This window comes from Diceros bicornis, chromosome 12 (assembly GCF_020826845.1).
Source record: "Diceros bicornis minor isolate mBicDic1 chromosome 12, mDicBic1.mat.cur, whole genome shotgun sequence".
NCBI lineage: Eukaryota > Metazoa > Chordata > Mammalia > Perissodactyla > Rhinocerotidae > Diceros > Diceros bicornis.
In genome coordinates, this window is record NC_080751.1 from 50,097,035 (window position 1) to 50,116,375 (window position 19,341).

The window sequence follows — 19,341 nt, forward strand, 5'->3', positions numbered from 1 at the left end:
GAAAGTATTCATCAAGTTACCCTACATACTCTCTCCCTCTCTTGCTTTAATTACTGTCATCTTCCAGCAAGCTCACTCCCCTGGCCTCTGTTTCTCTTTTACCCTCTCTCCTAGCTTTAATTATCATCTTTTCTGCTTTTTATGAAACAGACATCCTGCCTGAGTATCTCATCAAAGATCCAATTTTGTAGGCATGAGTGCTTACAGGGTAACTGCATTTAGATATTCCACAAATACCTCAAATCCATCCCCTCCTAAACCATCCAGGCTCTCGTTCCAACTCCTTCATTTCTGTCAATGCCACAGACGTTAATCCATCCAGGTTTAAAGTTAGTTTTTAGTCCTCCCTCTTTCGTTCCTTGTTCCAAGCCCTGCCCATCTGCAGTATATTCCTTATATTTGTTCATCCTTTTCCATACTCATAGCCCCCGCTACTCTAGTCTGGACTTGTTCTCTCATTCTCAGTTTACTGTCGTAATCTAATTGGTTTCTCAAGCTTCCTCTTTGTCCCTGTCTCAGTTAATCCTGCTGTGATTCATCTTCCAGAAATACTAAGCACTTATTACTTTTTCCCTCGTCTTAAGAATACACACTAGAGGGACGAATGGATAAAGAAGATGTGGTATATATACACAATGGAATACTACTCAGCCATAAGAAACAATGAAATCCAGCCATTTGTGACAACATGGATGGACATTGAGGGTATTATGCAAAGTGAAATAAGTCAGAGGGAGAAGGTCAAATACCGTATGATTTCCTTCATTAAGTAGTAGATAATAACAACAATAAACAAACACATAGTGACAGAGATTGGATTGGTGGTTACCAGAGGGGAAGGGCGGAGGGAGGAGGGCGAAAGGATAATTCGGCACGTGTGTGTGGTGATGGGTTGTAATTAGTATTTGGGTGGCGAACATGATGTAATCTATGCAGAAATAGAAGTATAATGATGTACACCTGAAATTTATACAATGTTATAAACCAATGTTACTGCAATAAACAAAAAATTAAAAAAAAAAAAAAAAAAAAAGAATACACACTAGCTTTCTATTACCTACTAAAGATGACCTCAATCAGTCTTGATTGCACCCTACTCCCCGCAGCCCATGTTCAATGTCAGCAAGGAGACAACCAGGATCGAATGTTAATTCACGCTCGCAACTTACAGACAGAACTTCCCCCATCAGCACCGGGCAGCGGACTTCCTAATCAATGCCACTTCTTCACTTGACAAGTAGGGTCCAGTTGAGGGGCAGAGTATTTCCCCACTGATTATAACTGCAGTTTGGTATTCCAAGTCCTCTAAAGCAGCCCCAAGTCTCTTCCTAAGTCTCTCATGCTCCCCTAACTGACCTCTTGCTGTCTCTTCCACTGCACCTTTGTACACATAATTTCCTACCCCTAGACCACCCTGCTTTCTCTTCATCAATCTTTAATATCATGAGACCTCTGCAAGGAGTCAAGACCACAAAGACTACTATTGCATTTTTCCCACTGCCTCCTCTCCAAATAAATTACAGTATAAAGGTATACAAGAAAGTTTTCAGGCCATCTTTCAGATTCTTAATGAGAGTTACCATAAACTCAATCATAAACAGAGAACAACAAACCGAGATAAGATGAGGCTGTCAGGGAGCTGGCTGGCCCACTCACACGCTAAATGATTCCTCCCACATATCAACCAGAATTAAATTCAAAATCAATAAAATGGCAAACTACGGTACATCACTGATCTTTATAGACGCTACTCAAGAGCCGCAAATGTGCACATAAAATACGCATATACTTCTTTTGGGGTCAAAATAACATAACATTCTTCCTTGTTGGGTGCTATCACTCTAAAATCATACTTCCTTTTTTTCTGGATCCTTTCATCACTTATGTTACTATATCCCATATTCATAAGCTAAAGATTTTAAAAACTACAATAATTTATATATGTACATGTGTCATCTAAATTCTCTTAATGCATTTTTGTCAACTGAATTATCTATAAAATATATAAACATTTAATAATTACCTAATTTTCACGTTATTAAAAAATCAAAGCAAGATTCAGACAAGGAATATTACATAAATAGGACTTAGATTAAGCAAATTTCTCTATTTCCTACTAATAAATCTCACAATTCATGGTCCCATTTTATGCCAAAAAAACAAACAGATTGATAAAAATTTCTCTAAAATTTCTAAGAAGCAACATTCTAGTATTGGATTATAACTTTCAAGGGTTAGCTCTGTTCTTACTCTAATTTAATCAAACATGCATGTTAAATTTTAGTTGAATTAAGAAGTACCTCACTCAGTATATATGCACTCTAAGAAGACACAATTACATAAACATGTCGGAACCTTTCTTTCCATTGATGGTCTAGGCCATGCGTTGACTCCTTGAATTCTGTTTAAGCCCCTGATTCCAGAAGTCCCATCGTTTTCTCTCACTATAATTTAAGTTCCATGAGAACAAAGAGTTTTGTCTGATTTGTTCTCTATTGTTTTCTGAGCATTCAGAATAGTACCAGTCATATAGTAGGTGCTCAATAAATATTTCTTGAATAAACGAATGCTATATTTCCTTAAACCAAATGATGAATAGACCTGTTACTGTATTGAAGTCTAAAAAACCTCACCCATATTCTAAAAGAAAATCATTTTGAGGGTAAAAAAAAGTAAGACTTGCAAACAATGAATAAATTACCTTCTCAGGGGGTACTGTTGCCACTAAAACCAGAAAAGAAAGAAGGACATTAGCACAAGACAATCCACCACATAATATTTCAATTTTTAAGAAGCAATAAAAGTCCAGTATTTCTCCATATGGATTAAGAATCAAACTAAATCAAATGCAGAATTATGGTCATCTACCATTTTGGAGAATTTTACACATGACTGACAGGGAAGAAGTATCCATGCTATGCCATTCCCCAAATAAAGGACCTCAGGGAGCAGATGTGATGAAGTCCTTTCCAACTCGCTCATTAACTAAAACAGTTCAAGAAGGCAATACTTTCTGGTGCATTATTTTATGCCTAACCTCAATTTTGTGGAACTTCCCATATCTTGGAAAACAAACATTTTCATTAATTGGTCACATATTTATCCATAGTTTGAAATGCTTTCTGATGTTAATGTTAAATAAGCAAGCCACTTATTTCAATAAGAATGGGTGTTGCATTCTTGATGCATACTAATCTTTAACGAAGCCCTGTGAGCATTTTCAGGAAGACAAGCTAATTAAATTAAGAAAAAAAAACCTCACAAGCCAACTAGAGATTAGTTAGCATCGATATGTTTAACAAATTATATATTACACAATCATAACATTATTGTGGGGTGGTAGTGGTGTGGTTATGTTTTTTATTTAGACAGACTTGTTTATTATTAATCAGTCCTTAGTATTAGTCTTCAAGCCTTTGGTCAACCTTCACTGGGATTTTTCTCGTGAGTCCAAGTCTCCATAAACATTAGTATACAGGTTTGGTAGGTACATTAACTTCTAAAAGCAATCAGGGCACCAGCTTGCTACCACTGCTGCAATATTCTTATGGTTGGAAAAAGTCAACTAACCTTCCATTCTGCCTAACCCATCACCAAAAGAGTCTTGAGGCAGAATCTGGACCAGAGCCCATTTCTTCCTACCTATGCAGAGGACGAGTAGTTGCAAACATCTGGCCATGACACCCCAAGTGTATAAGGAGCAAAATGGTCAATACTGTCAATTCTAGGTGAGGTCCTACCTGCTCTGCCTAACTAAGGAAAAAACTCAGCAAGTGAAAGAGTGGAATAAAATAGGCTAGAACACACAAAGGTTCAGAGCCCTACAAAAAAAAGACCTCTCTACCAGGAAGGAGGCCTTGCAAACTTCCGACTCTTGACTAACCTGGGCATCTTCTGTCCTCACAAAATCCATAAATGGGCACCCTGAATTCTGACCCAAGAATCAACTGTGAAGAGCCAACAGGAGCTTTATTAGAGCAAATATATATTCCATACCAATCTAAGATTTTTATTCCTTCTATCTGGGGTGAGAATTTTTCTGGTAACAAAGATATTCCAAGTTTGGATATGCTGGTTTATATAAAAGGACAGAGAGAGAGATAATCCCTCTTTCTGAATGCAAGAGAGACAGTCAAAGTCAACTGTCGCTAGACTCCTTCTGGAGGTTAAGGCCTTAACCACTTCCCTAGAAAAATGTGCTCCTTGGTCCCATTATGTACTCTTCGTATGACATTTGGCAGGTCATGCTCCCTCACTTGGTCTCAGGTTTCTCAGCAAGTAAATGAAAGGATTGCACTAAGTGACCTCCAAGATCCCTTGGATCGATTCTCCTATCTTTCTTCATTTTGCTTCCCATTATCCCTGACTGCCTGTTGGACTCTATTTCACGGAAGCTCAGTTCATGCTTTAACTGTTTTAAATCTGTGTATTCCACCTTATAAATATTTATTAAATGGCCCTCTAGACACAGAAATGAATTTGGGCCATTTCCTGAAGGATCTAAATCACTCCCCAGGAATAAACACAAAAAGTAGCCCCCAAATAGCAAGACAATGTCCTGAGATTACCATGGAATATTGTTACCTGCTAGGCACATATTACTCTAGAGCAGTGGCTCTCACTCAGGGGCAATTTTACTCCCCAGAGAACATCTGGCAACACTGGACAACCTTTTTGGTTTTAACAAATGGATGAGGATGATGGTGCAACTAGCATCTAGATATTAGAGGCCAAGGATGTTGCTAAACATCCTACCACGCACAGCAGCCTCACACGTCAAAGAATTATCTCAAGATATCAATAGTGCTGGGGCTGAAAAACCCTGTTCTAGAAAGGTATAAAAAGGGAAACCAAAGACACACAAGACATATGGCTAGGTCCACAATCCATTTCCATTCTCACCTTCTGGCTCCGCCACTCCTGGCCCGTGTTCCCGGGAGATGGTCAGGGCCTCCACTGGCTCTTCCTTGGCTGGGAGAGGTGGAGGATGAGTAACAAGTTGAGTGTTCTTTGGCTTGACAAATACAGGTCCTTTACCTACATGGTGATGGATTGGCCTGCGTCTATGAACGCCAGAAACCGTATAACCCATTCCACCAGGACAGATTTCCTTAAAAGCAGCTAGATTTGGGATGGGAAAATATTCCTTTTAAAAATCTAAAAGTGCAAACTTATACAGAGGAAAATATCATGATGAATATCTCTTAATAAATCATCACTAATATAGTTACATTTAAAAACTTCAAAAACAGATGCAAAATGCTTGAATACTTAAACTTGCATGCTTACAGAAAAAACCCAACCCCTTCTTTTATTAAACATTTCTCCAATCTGTTAATTCCTTAACAGAATTATATATAGCATATATAGAGCATATATATATATCATATTATATATAACAGCAATTAGGAGATATTATATATACATATTTTATATTTAGTATTATATATCACATTATATATTACATATATATGTAATATATGTAACAATTACATATATAAAATATATGTAATATATTAAGAGATTTTTATGTATAGAAGATACTGTATATATTATATATATATATATCTCATGGGGTGTGTGTGTGTAATATCAGCAAAAATCAGGCTTTCTTCTTTTCCTCCTGCTTTGGTGTAATTTCACTAGTTATTAACAAGGAACTCAGTAACATCTAAGTTAGATGACTAGAAAGAAGGTTAAAAAAGAAAAAGAGATCACTACTCAGGGGGCTGAAATCTTCATAATTTGTTTCCAGCTGAAGAACCCAAAGGACTCAGCCAGAATGGAGTGTATCAGCTGACATGGCGAGGTTGGTTAAGAAGGAGTGAAAAGTGGAAGTGTTTTTGAAGAGAGATTCTCAGGATAGTGAGAAGGAATTCAGGGAAGTAAGACATGTTAAATAGATGATGAACAGAAATCAAGATAAAAGGGACATGCCAAATCAGAATGGAGTTATTTTCAAGGAAAGGGATGACAAGTGCGCCAAAGCCTGACATGACCACCTGGTCTAATTATCCAGAGGACAAGGAGATATTCTGTGCCCCGGCACTGCTCTCCTTGCCAGGAAAGTAGTTTTGTACACTTAAAAAAAAGTAGACTGGGCACATGTGATTTGCCAACCTCCATTGCATAATCGCCAGAAATAAGTGAAGGGAAAGACAAGGGAGGAAGGGAGGAAAGGCAGTGTGTGGCCTGAGGAAAAATCCACCTAATCCCTTTGGTGTTGGTGTTGGAGGCAAGTTATCAAATGTAGACACCAAGGAGCTTATAGTCAACTGTTTCTTTTCTACTTCAAAATTGAAAGTAAAATAAGTCATTTCTCACTTCCACCGACCGAGAGATCTCCTATTGAATGTTCTGGACCTAAAATTAGTTCTCAATAAAAAGGAAACTCTAAAAGACTCCTTAAAGCATGCTAAACTATTGTTTTTCTAAGGATCACACATTAAATGGTGGAACCTCATTCTTCTGTTTAACTATGAAATACAATTCTTACTTGAAACAATAGATGTTTCCAGAAGAAAAGATGTTTTCCTATCAAATACTTGAAGTATTAATGAACTAAATATTATTTTTATGAAAATCACCATATAACCAAAAATTGGTTAAGTGTAAAACTTTTATCTTTAGTATTATTTTCAAATTTAGTTATTGTATTTTACGGAGAAGTCTCCCTGCCTTACACTGACCATCTTGATTTATGCTTCATGTAATGGTTACAAAGCTATCAAAATTGAACTTCAAGACAAATGAGTCTATGAATTAGAATGATCATTTATTTCATTGATCATCACTTTTTAATAAGGAGTAGGTCAGATCCCCCAGGAGGATACTAGGGCCTTTTGCAGATGTCTAAAATTACCCAGTCTACCAAAATACCATAAACATTATACTATCTTCTGCCTTACCAGTTCTTTCTGATCCTAACCATCAATAAAGGTGGACCATGACATTTAAATTTATATTTAAACCCTGTCTGTTACAGCGTAAGTTACAGCTTTACGACATTAAATGGCTCTGTGCGAGTTAATGCACTTCCCTAGGTGGGAAGCATCTTATCAAATAAGCAAATGAGTAGACTTCTTTATGGCCATCCCATGCTAGTGAAATTGGGGCCACTCCTCCTTTGATAATATCATACCCAGTATTTGCAGGGTATGTTTCTGCCTCTTCCATTTAACTCTACTTGACTCTTCTTGAGAAGATGGTGACACCTTGGTAGAAGTAAAGCACTTAGAGAGATAAATTTACTCTTTCAGGGCATTAGGCAGTTATGCACCAAACTGAAGGATAAAGAATAATCAACTTCTTACTATTCAGCTCCCACCTAGGAGTTCAGAGGGGCTTTGGCTGGATCTGCCCTTGAGTTATTAATCTTCACAGCATCAGTTCAGTCATGAATATAACTTCCTCCATTTCCAATTGGAGAATTAAGCACAATGATCATAACAGAACCTGACAAGCACATGTTCAATCAATGAGCGAATGAGTCAACCTGCACAAAGTCTAGTTACTGCACAAGTGGTGAGTGGTCAATCATTAGGAAAGTGCAGGGTCCAACAGGGCCTTCTGGTCTCTCTCTTTACTTTTAAACAGCAGACTTAGGGTTCCAGAAGCTAGGGATAAAATGTAATGGCTTTTTTTTAACATTCAAAAGGAAGTCTAACGTTACACAGAAATGGAAAAATCTCTTTGCGTGTAATTTTTTCCACTGAGTCAACCTTGTATGTTCATGGTTTCTACAAAAGTGATAAAAACACATTGTATTATTAGAAACTAAAATTAAAGTCAGAAACTGAAAATAACCCAAGCTGCCAAAGTCGTCCTGTGTTTTTGTGTGGCTGGGAATGAATATGAGCCTACAACTGAGCATGTCTTACCTGTGCCTGGAAGGGGACATTTCTCACAGTGTGGGCCCCAGGCCTTGCCCACACTACAACAGCAGAGCTGCTTGGTGAGGTGAACAGACAGAGGGTGCATACACTGCCTTCCGGAACTGACAAGTCGGTAACAGGGCCCTTTCTCTTCAGAGACCACAGGGGTATCCGCTGAAGCAGAGAGATAAGGCCTGATGTCACCCCAGAAACAAAAACCAGATCGACTTTTCATGTAATAGCAAAATGAAACTTGAAGTCTGGATTAGAAACCATACTTGAGAATAAATCTATCTAGGTTTAGGGCATCACCTTTCTTGATTTAGAGTAAGTTTACCAAATGAGTTTTAGAATCAGGGCACCAAATATCCCTATCCTTGTCTGGTCTCTTCTTTCATTTTAGCAAGCATTAGATCAGGTGCGTGCGCATAAAGTGAAAAGAAACAATTTCAACCAAAATCCAGCTGCCCAGATAAACCTAGTCACCTATTATCAAAACACTACCTCCTTTGTTTTCTTGTATTTAGTCATCATAGAGGTAGTTCTAGGGTAAAATTTGGTGAACAACCAGGCACTGTGGAAAATCGGAAACTGAACATTGTTGATGTTGGTGGAAAATCAGAAACCGAACTTCGTTGATGCTGCAAGCCAGCTGTTCTCTCACTTTGAGGATAGTGAGAGCTTGCAGGGCCCCATCAAGTCTTGCCCTAGGCCAGTGAACAGCAAATGGAAGGCAAGGAGTGTCTTCTGACTTGCAATGCCACCCAAGGCCCCCGGTCCAGCCAGACAGCACACCAGGGAAGGAGAGGATGTACTCCAGCCCTCAGAAAATACTGCAAAAGCACACCTGTGTATATTCATCCAATACCTAAACCCTAATCCTGATTCTTCTACCAGTTGTAGATAAGACTTCATTAATCTTCCTTAATCTAACAGGTAAAGACTACTGGGCACATAGAGCATGGTGTTTTTTTCCAGGACAGCTTCCAAAGCACTTCAAGTGGTGGTCTTCTGGGGAGTAAGAGAATCATTGGGTTACTGAGTCATCAATAAGTCAATTGCTGGTGAGTCTGGGTGCATCAGACCACATCCTAACTAAACATTTTGCCTCACCCCATGTGCACATAAGAATAAGCAATTAACTAATAAAAAATCTCCTTCGGAGATGGAAGAAAACCAAGAAGGAAGCCATTGAAAAAGTCTAGCTTACATATCTAAATTTTACTGATGCTCTTATGATTCAAATTTTATTTGAAATACAACTATGTGGACCAAAAAGTGTTGATTTATGCCTCAGATTTCTAACAGGTGTGCCCTTTAAAACCGCCTCCATTTTAACATCTAAATTACCTGTTTTTATTTTATCATTTCAAATGACTCGCATGGCAATTCCATTTATTCCATTACACATAAACCCAGGAACAATATGCTACCTAGAATGATGCAAGATTGGTGTTTCCATTGTCTGAGCATCTTTAACCACAGATTGGAAGGCTAGTTTTAAAGAATAATTCATTAGTATACTACATTTATTATTTAAAATATGGTACACATAATTATACATTCTATTGAGTCATAAGGTTTCATGCTATACTAAAAAAATATTGCCAAAAGGTTTCTAAAGAATGGGCGGAAACGGGTATGGGATAGAGTACTGAGAAGCAATAACAAAGGGTGCTTATAGGTTCATATACGATAGTGGTTTTGCAAAGTGTATTTCTGGCAGGATGTGTTGCTAAGATTACGGTGAATAGATTCAGATACTCCATACAGAGGAGAAAACATTTCAGAGGCATTAAACCTACTAGAAATGCCACATCAGTCAGTCAGGAAAACAAATCTTTCGCTCTTGGCTACAGACAAGAGAGAAATCTTCAAAAGTAATATACACATAGCTCTGTACCCAAGTATAGTGTTTAATCTTCACCATATATCCAATGTTGATGGTGATTCAATTACAAACACAGTAAGAAGGTAAGATGCTGTGGTTCTCTTATTCGGGTTCCCTGATGGTGTATTAAGCAACTTATACTTAATTATAGGGTTGTACAATAAACTCTGATTATACTTTCAAAGACATGCTGCTCTAATCAATTAAAATGTGAATGATACATATCATTAAGCAGATATAAATTAATCTGGTACTTAGAAGAAGTTGAAAAATATAGAAGACTTGAGAGCATAGGATATAGCTAACCTCCCCTACTAGTCTGTTTTCACTCCCCCTTCCCCCGAACACCTCCAATATCCTCACTCATTTCTTGGATGAAATTCTGCATTAGAGTTTCATCCCTTTAAAGCTTAAAATCCCTATGGCATGAGTGTTGGGATGCAGGTGTGGGGAGAGGTAAAGCTGTTATGAAGAGTCTGAGAGATGACTTTCTAGTGAAGTAAGAACGGCTAGGCACCCTTTTTGGGAAATGGGGCTATTAAAAATAAATTCTGGGAGATCCAAAAGAAAACAATGATTCTAGGGCCATGGCAGAATTAGACCATCTATTCCATAGTGTGGCAAGTGAGGCTAAATAGCAGCTCTCCTTAAATAAATGACTTGCTCCTGTCAATTCAGACCAGTTTCCTCTTCCTGATTAAAGGCTCGGCTTGTGGAGTAAGCAAGATCCAGATTGAAATCTGGGCTCTACCACTTACAGACTGTGTGACTTTTGGAAAGATCCTTAACCTCTCCATGCCTCAATTTCCTCATTTCTAAAATAGGGAGAATAGCAATACAAACCTCATAGAGATCTTGTATTATATTTGATCATCCATATAAAGTGCTTATCGCAGTACCTGGCCCTTACTAAGTGAGCAGTGAAGATTATGACATTACTGTCATGGTTTTTGTTGTTATGGTTATTATCTTGGAGCAAATAGTTTGCACAGATGTCTGTCTAAGCTCCAGGTCATGATGCTATGAGACCACCAAGTGAGCGAAGCTAGGGGCCTGAACTGAGACGGCCACAGAAGAGGTGGAAAGAAAGGAAAAGGTATAAGATAGATTATGAAGATTTAATGACTTTCTTGTAGACCAAAGGAGATGACAGAGTCAAAGCTGACACCGGGGCTCCCGTCCTAACTGCCTGGGAGAACAGTGTCACCATGGACAAAACTACCAAGTTAGGAAGGAAAGCCTGTTTCAGGGGAAAAGGAGAAGATCTAGGAGTAACTTACCCAATCAGCTTTGTAAAACAATGTTCTAGAACCATGCTGTCCAATCCATTAGTCCCTAGCCACATATTGCTACGTTGATAAAATTTAAATGAAATACAATTTAAAATTCCTCAGTCACACTAGCCACACGTGACTAGTGTCTACTACATCAGACAGTGCAGATACAGGACATTTCCATCATCAGAGAAAGTTCTATTGAACAGCACTGATCTAGCCCAAGAGTCAGCAAACTTTTTCTGTAAAGGGTGAGATAATAAATATTTTAGGCTTTGTGGGCCATATGGTCTCTGTTGCAACTTCTCAGCTCTGCCACTGCAGCGTGAAAGCAGCTTTAGATAATATGTAAATGAATAGGCATGGCTGTGTTCCAATAAAGCTTTATTTACAAAAACAGACAGTGGGATGGATTTGGCCCATGGACTGTAGTTTGCCAACCTCGATCTAGAACCCTAAATTTGGAGGCACAAAACCAGTTTTAAGTCTCAATGTCAGTTACTAGCTGTATGATCTTGAGAAGTTACTTAAACTCTCCTAGCTTCAGTTTCCTAGTGTGTAAAATAAGAATAATATACATCTCATAAAGATGCTGGGGAAATTAAAAAGAAACGATGTACATAAATATGACTGGCTTTTAGAAGGGATTATCCTTCATCTCATGATTTCCAGGGTTATGTGGAAGTTCCTGAGCACATCTCTCTAACTCTCTATTTCTGTCAATTAGCACCAAGTCCATGGGTCAAGAATACTATAAAACAGCAAACATCCAGGCTCAGAATTCTTCTATCCCGGCCTTTCTCTACTGAACCTATGGAAACACCCTCTACAGCACTCATCCTGGAGCTCTTGAATTCCTGAAGAGTATTAATTGCAGCTCAGAGAGTCAGAAAGTTTTCCTACTCCGATTGCAAAGGTTATTATACTTTTCTTGGATTACCTCTGACAAATCCTAAAATTTCACCTTTCCCCATAGATAATTAGGAGCAGGTCTGGAGAATGCTGCTGCAGCATCCTGAGCTGCAGACACAGAGGTCCGAGGCAGCAAACGCCAGAGCCCTCCTACTTTCCTTCTTTTAGCTTGGCTAAGTCAAGGACAGAGAATGAGCAAGGAGAGAAAGTGAAATGGTTGCAACCTTTGGCTGGAGTCAAGGAATTCTGAGGATGTTCACCTCAGTGCATTCGAGACCAGAGACAGCTTCCCGCTGCTCCTCAGCTGTTGCCAAGCGCATTTCTTTGAGTTCACCGAGTCAGCCAAACCTTTTATGTCCTGGATATGCCCTAAATTTGTGCTGCTTGAGCAAATGCCGGCAATCTCCTCCATTTGCTTAAATGCTCTATCCATGGCTGTTTCTATACCTCTCAGGAACATATAATCCAAACCTTACGCAACAACTGTGCCCAGTGCTTTTGTGTCTGTGTGTCTATGTACACATGCACGCACGACCACCAGTCTTCTTCTGCTACTTCACCATGACTATCAAGGGTGCCACTATCTTGCCAATATTTTTTCCATTACTCTATGAATGCCACCTTTTTCCCTAATTCTTCTCAATTGTCTTCAGACTTTCCCCATTGAATTCTTCAAAATATAGTTCACCAACAAATCAGACCGGATTGATCCAAGTCACAAATCCTGAAGACACCCTACATATCTCTGTGATGTTACGTGTGGTAAATTCAGAGGACACAGAAACAAATCTGCCCATTCAACACTGGTAAAGAGCCCAGGTTTTAACTCCAAACTCTAAACTGGAACATTTAACTAGCAACAAACGTCTCCTAATACTTATCATTTCAGCTGTTGTAGCTGAACCATAAAATTGAATTATTTATTTTTCAAATAAGAATGGATGGTTGTTTAATAAGTTCAGTATTATTTGGGCAATGACAGCAAAAATAAATGCTAAGGAAATGTGTGTTTCAAAAATCTCATTGGCAGATTTCTACAATCTTATTAAAACCTGGATGTCTGCCCTTAATTCTAGACATCAGATCTAGTCTAAGTTTTATTAAACACTTTGCGACCACTTCTCCAAGTTTACCTAATCTTCAACCTTCAATGTAGTAATTTTAACCAGACCATAGGTCAAATTATTTAAGTGAAAAAAAAAACTTTCACAACAAATTCTACATCCTGTAAAATCTTTTACATTTAAATCATAAAACTATTTAAAATGTTTACTCATGTAATTCAAATCAGCCAGAAATTATCCCTAAATTATCTGGATATTGTCAACAATGTGATTTTTGGCCTGAAATCTCCAAATCCTTGCATCGGTTTTCAAACGTACCTTGCATGCAAACGTAATTTTACAGTCTAATTTTACCATTCACCAAAAAAAAGCCCTGTAATTAGGTGTCTGTCTGCTTCATGATCAGAACTGTCTGTGAAAGAACACGGAAAAAAGAACTTACGTGCAAAATTTCCTAATCTGCGTTTGACAGTTTTTAAAGGAAAAGAGTAGTAATTAGTAACAATGTTCCAAAAGACTCAACAAACCCTTCTAATAATGAATGAGACTGTCATTTTTATTTTACTACATTTGTCTTTATTGCATCATGTCTATGATCTCAGCTTAGGGCACAGAGTTAGAGAGAGATGCACAGATAAAAATGAACAATGTTATCTTCGTGAAGAACATATCTTGACCAAACGGCAAGTTTAAAACTGGGCACTGGAAGGATGCAGCTTAACGTATACCAAACTCACATTAAAAAAAGATAGTAAAAACAAAAATCTAGCATGGCAGAAATTAATACAGAATTACCCTTAAAATTATACTGACAGTCTTCTGTCTTTTTTAAACTTTAAAGTATACGGCTTAAAAAATCTGCAGTGTTTACCTACTTTTTAATAATGGACACAAGTACCTTAAAAATAAGGTAACCTCAAAAAATTCTGCTTATGAGAACTTTACATTTAAAATGCATCTCTCTCTGTCAGGTGATCTGCAGTGATTACACTGGATTAGCTTTTGTGGACAAAGAGTCTCTTTGGTGAAACTATATTTTCTGAACCAATATTAGAACATGTGAGTTGATGGAGGATGTTTACCCTCACCAGGTACAAGAGAAAATCTTAGAGACAACATCTGTAAGGCAAAACAGTATAACTTCAGGGACATTTTAGTGGTTTTTGAGGACAACAGAATAGAATATTTGAAATTAGAACTGAATAGAAAATCTGAAAGGCAGGGCCTTGGTAACTATTTCCCAGACTCTTCCAACTGAGAACGTACAGTGAAACCTCCTTAAATCAGACACCAGTGACTCAGAATTTGGACTAATTAAAGACAGAAGCTGGGACAAAGTTTAACCCAGCCTAAATAATGCTTAAAATACTCATGAAGGAAAAAACTGTTTTAATCTCTCAGGCATGCTAGTTTTAATTAACTTTTTTTTTTTTTCCATCAAAGTAGATTTCCTCAGTACACTTGTTCTCCACACTTGATCTCAGCCAAAAGGCTGCGAAGCAATGGGCAGCTTGTTTTCTACCTTGAGTTTTAGCTATTATATTTTCCGAACGCAATAAAAATGCATTTTGGAAAAGGTCCCATAATACTGATTTATTTTAGTATATAAAGCTGGCCTCTTCCCCCTTGTCATTTTAATTAATGAGGTTTCTTGCATATTTACAATATTCAGTTGGCCACTGAGTATTTCCCTTCTTTTGGATAACCCTGCCCCCACCCCCCACCCCCAAAAATGATCCCAAATAGGAATAAAAATTATCATTACTTACGAACACAACTTGAAAAGGTAGGATCTGGCCCAAATCCCATTTTGCAGGTACATCTATAGCTGCCCATGGTATTCAAACACTCACCATTAGGGCACACACCCTGTAGCTGGCATTCATTAATATCTGCAGGAAAACACAATTCTTTTAGAAGGAGAAGCCAAGCCCTATTGAACAGATTCTGGCTGTAAACTGCATTTGCTTTCTTTTCCCTACAGTCATCTCTTAGTTATAGTAAATAAGGGATGCTAGAAACTTGTAATGCAGCAGGTGTGAAAGATCTAAAATCTAATCAATAAACATTTACTGAACATCTACAATTTATCTAACAAATATTTATTATACACCTACTATGTACTCGATTCTGTTCTGGGTATGAGGTCTTTACCAGCGAACAAAACTGACAAAAAACTCCAGCCTGCACAGAGCATACATTTTAGTGTGAGTGAGTGTATGTTAGGTATTACAGAGCATACAGATAAAGCAAAGACTCTCACCTTGGAGATACTGACAGTCTAGCTGCACATACAACTAAGCAAAAATTTAAAGAAGTGAAAATCAGTTCAAGCTATAACAATTGGAAGAAAGCTCATAAACTTGAAGAAGTTAAATTATGAAATTCCCTATATAGACAGTAAGAGCCACTGGAGGAAGTTAGAGGTAGGGGAGACTGCAGCATGGAGAAGGAGGTAAGACTTCATCAGGTGTTGCAGTTCGGGAGGAGCTGGATGGATGCGGCGGAGGGGTGAATGATCTACATGGGTGGACACTGGAGCGTGAGACTGGAGAAGGGAAGGGGGCTTAAGAAATTGTGAGTCAAACCGTTGGCTGGAAAAGAAGTTTCAGGAAGGCAAACAGTTGGAAAAAGAGCTGCTTAAAGGCAGGCTAGGTTTGGATTCAATTTTATTGAGAACAAGGAGCTACACTAAAGATTTCTGAGCAGGAGGAAAATATAATCAAAGGCAGGCTCTAGGGAAATTTGTCTGGCCAGCACATGGTTTGGTGGGAAGAGATTAAAAGTTTGCTCACTGAAGGAGTAATGCAAGTATGAGACTGGTGACAAGCCAGGTTGGTGACAGCCGGAATAATCAGGATGAGAAGGAAGTTTTTTGTTTTTTTGTTTTTTCAAAGAACAATTGACAATGCATGGTGCTTGGCCAACACAACACTAGAAAGGAAGAAAAAGGAGTCCAAGATGCCTGGAAGGCCTCTAATCTGAAGAAAGAGGAAAAGACATTCGTGGTTTTATGGAAAGTCTGAGGAAGAAAGAGGCAGATGAAGAGATTAGTTCTACACTTGAAGGTCACACTGAGATAACCAACTATAAATTCCCAGCAGCAGCAGCAGATTCAGAAATGAAGTGAAAGAGGAAGCTATGGTTGGAAATAGAGACTTAGGGTCATCTGCATATGGTGACTGCTATGGTCTAAATGTTTATATCCCCCCAAAATTCATATGTTGAAATCCTAACCCCCAAAGGTGATGGCATTAGTAGGTGGGGCCTTTGGGAGGTGCTTGTCATGAGAGTGGAACCCTCATGAATGAGACTAGTGCCTTATAAAAGAGGCTCCAGAGAGAACCCTAGCACCCTCCACCATGTGAGGACACAATGGAACCAGGAAGAGGAAGGCCACCCCATGCTGCTGCCTTGATCTTGGACTTCCTAGTCTCCTTAATATCTGTTGTTTATAAGCTCCCCAGTCGGTGGAATTTTGTTATAGCAGTCTGAATGGACTAAGACACTGATCCAAGGGGAAATCAAAATAATTTGAAAGAGGAGAGATGAAAATGTGGTGATTTTAAAAAGATTACAGTCATTTGCAAAAATAATTAATTAAAAATCAAAAATAGGATGTGACAAGTTAAAAGTGAAAAATTTGTAATCATTTATATTTTATTCAGTGTGGCCTATGAAGCTTAACAGTTAACCGACTTTGGCTATTAGTCCTTCCTTTTCAAATAAGATTTAACTCCTCCAATCATTAATTCTGGTAAAACTTATTAAGGATCCTAAAATATTAATTTTCTAAATTAAAATTGGACACAATGGTAGCAAAACATTACTAGCATAATCGTCACATAAAAAGACAAACACAGCCCTTAATAAATCATTATTTGCTTCTATTTCATTTTGTAAGCAGACATAGATATCTACATAGATATTTTATCCAACACATGCAGTTTTAAATTTAATTTCAGTGATAAAATAGAACATTTTCAATGGCATTCAAATGACAAGCTAACATATACTATTTGTTGTATAAATTCTACAGCATTCCAGCTTGGATCCAGCTGGAAACTGGTAGAGCTAGATTACACCTGGCACAGCATATGGTCCAGCATCTGACCATCTTATTCTTTATCAGAGTGTGTGTTGTGCTGTAATACACATTTATGCACAGCATGTAATTGAAAATATTCCCCCATAACTCATTCTCCTTAAGAAAACCACCACGAAGGACTAGGAAGAGTGCCAAGTCCAGTTCGGGCTTACATGGTATAAGCAAAGCCCCTATCATATATATCCCAACTTAAACCTCAAGTCTGGGTAACCAGCCAGTTGTGGTCAAAAAGGCTGGACAAAATCTCCAGTCTTCTGTTTCCCCTCACATCCCCACTAGGGTATGATTATTAGCCTTCTTATTTCTCCGAGTAGCCTGTACCCCTGTTCACTGGTTGCACCACCACACACTCCATGTTCATCTCTTGGAACCCAGAATTTTTCCTTCTTGGGAAGGTTTCTATGAAGTACCATCCCAGCCTCGCTGCTGGCTGCCAGGTTAAGGTGGAGGTTTTTTCCCTCCAATGCATAAATACCTGATGTACACCCATGGCCTTGTACCCTCTTCCCATGCCCCCTCAACTCTCCTCAACACTGCCCACTGCCTTGACCATAATGCCACGGGTGTGGAGGACAGGAATTAAGATTTAAAACAACAACAACTACAGATATAAACAGGAAACAACAGAAAAATCCACAAGGAAAGAGAATCATGCAAGACTTTTTCTACTACCTCTATTCTAATCAGCTTCTGCCACCAGCACTGGCACCACATCTCCCCTAATTTTGGCCCCAGAAACCCAGAAGCATGGACCTTCCTTCGTGACACACTCGCACAGCTTCCAGAAAAACTCCTGTTTCCCTCAACTGCCTCTATTTTTAATCACATTCTCTGAAGTACCATAAATTAGAGATTAAATTTCCAAGTTTTTTCTTTTTTTAGTTTATATACAGCAATTTATATCAATCTTAAGTATACAGCTAGATGAATTTTTACATATACATATGTGTGTATATGTATATGGGTACATGTGTATATGTGTGTGTGCACATACTGTGTGACTCCCACCCACATTATGGTTTAGAACATTTCCATCACCTCAGAGGGCTCCTTTGTGCCCATCTCCAGTCAACATCTCTGCCCCCACAGGTAACTACTATTCTGACTTCTATCATCATTGATTAGTCTTGCCTGTTCTTGAATTTCATATAAATGGAATTATATCGTACGTATTGTCTGACTTCTTTTATTCATTATTATGCCCGTGATATTCAATATTGCACGCAGTTCATTTTTTTATTGCTGTGTTATATTTTATTGTGTGAGGATATCAAAATTAATTTATCCATTCTAATTTTTGATTATCATTAACAATGCTTCTGTGAACATTCATATATATATGTGTATATATATATATGTGTGTATATATATATACATGTGTATATATATGTGTGTATATATATACATGTGTATATATATGTGTGTGTGTATATATATATATATATATATATATATGTGTGTATATCTTTTAGTAGGCCTAGGCACTCATTACTCTTGGGTGTATATCTAGGAGTAGGATTTTTGGATCACTACAGAAGGTCCATGTTTACTTTAATGAATTTTGTCAAATAGTTGTCCAAAGTAGTTATTCCAGTTCTCACTCCCAGTATCAACTGTTCCACAACCTCGTCAAATTATTGTTAGTCTTCTTCATTTTAGTCATTTTGGTTGGTGTGTAGAGTAATCTCATTGTGGTTTTAATTTGTCCTTGCTTTTCATATATTTATTAGCCATATGGATATAAAAACATTCTCTTCTAAAATATAAGTATCTGTAACAATGTTGTAGGTCAGTAAAACTGATTCCCCCTTAGCACTCAGGGAGTATCAGTGGTAATTCTCAAAGGGGGGTGTGTGCTTGCCTGGGGGGCATTTTGTGTTGTCACTAGGACTGGGGAACACACAACAGGTGGACACCGGGGATGCTAAACACTCTACAAGTGTGGTTAGTTCCCCTTGACAAAGAATTGTTTTGCTAAAAATGTCAATAAAGCCCTCACACAGAGGTGATGAAAATGTGAGTTTGTAAGTGCAAAAGGGACCATTTTGAAGTGAGGCTGTCTGAAGAACGATAGGGTGGGGTTGGGTGCTGGCTACAACAGAAAACTTGAAGGGTTTCATTTACTTGACTCAATGTCTGTATCTTCTACATCTGGACAGTCCCCTGCTGTCTCTGAGACTCTGCTTTGGCCTTCGCATAGATAGGAGGCTCAACCAGA

The 19,341-nt window shown here is 38.2% G+C and overlaps 1 protein-coding gene across 18 annotated transcripts in view; it reads right to left on the minus strand.

Annotated features, from left to right (window-relative positions):
• Nucleotides 1-19,341, minus strand: part of LTBP1 (latent transforming growth factor beta binding protein 1) — a 381,680-nt gene that overhangs the window by 122,384 nt on the left and 239,955 nt on the right. For 8 of the 18 annotated variants that reach the window (XM_058551457.1, XM_058551453.1, XM_058551456.1 and 5 more), the window contains 4 exons: nt 14,785-14,907; nt 7,881-8,048; nt 4,903-5,121; nt 2,702-2,724 (listed from right to left, as the gene is read on the minus strand). In XM_058551457.1, coding sequence (XP_058407440.1) covers nt 2,702-2,724; nt 4,903-5,121; nt 7,881-8,048; nt 14,785-14,907 — 533 coding nt within the window. The remainder of the gene's footprint in view (nt 1-2,701; nt 2,725-4,902; nt 5,122-7,880; nt 8,049-14,784; nt 14,908-19,341) is intronic. The other 10 variants (XM_058551452.1, XM_058551461.1, XM_058551465.1 and 7 more) reach the window with 4 other exon arrangements.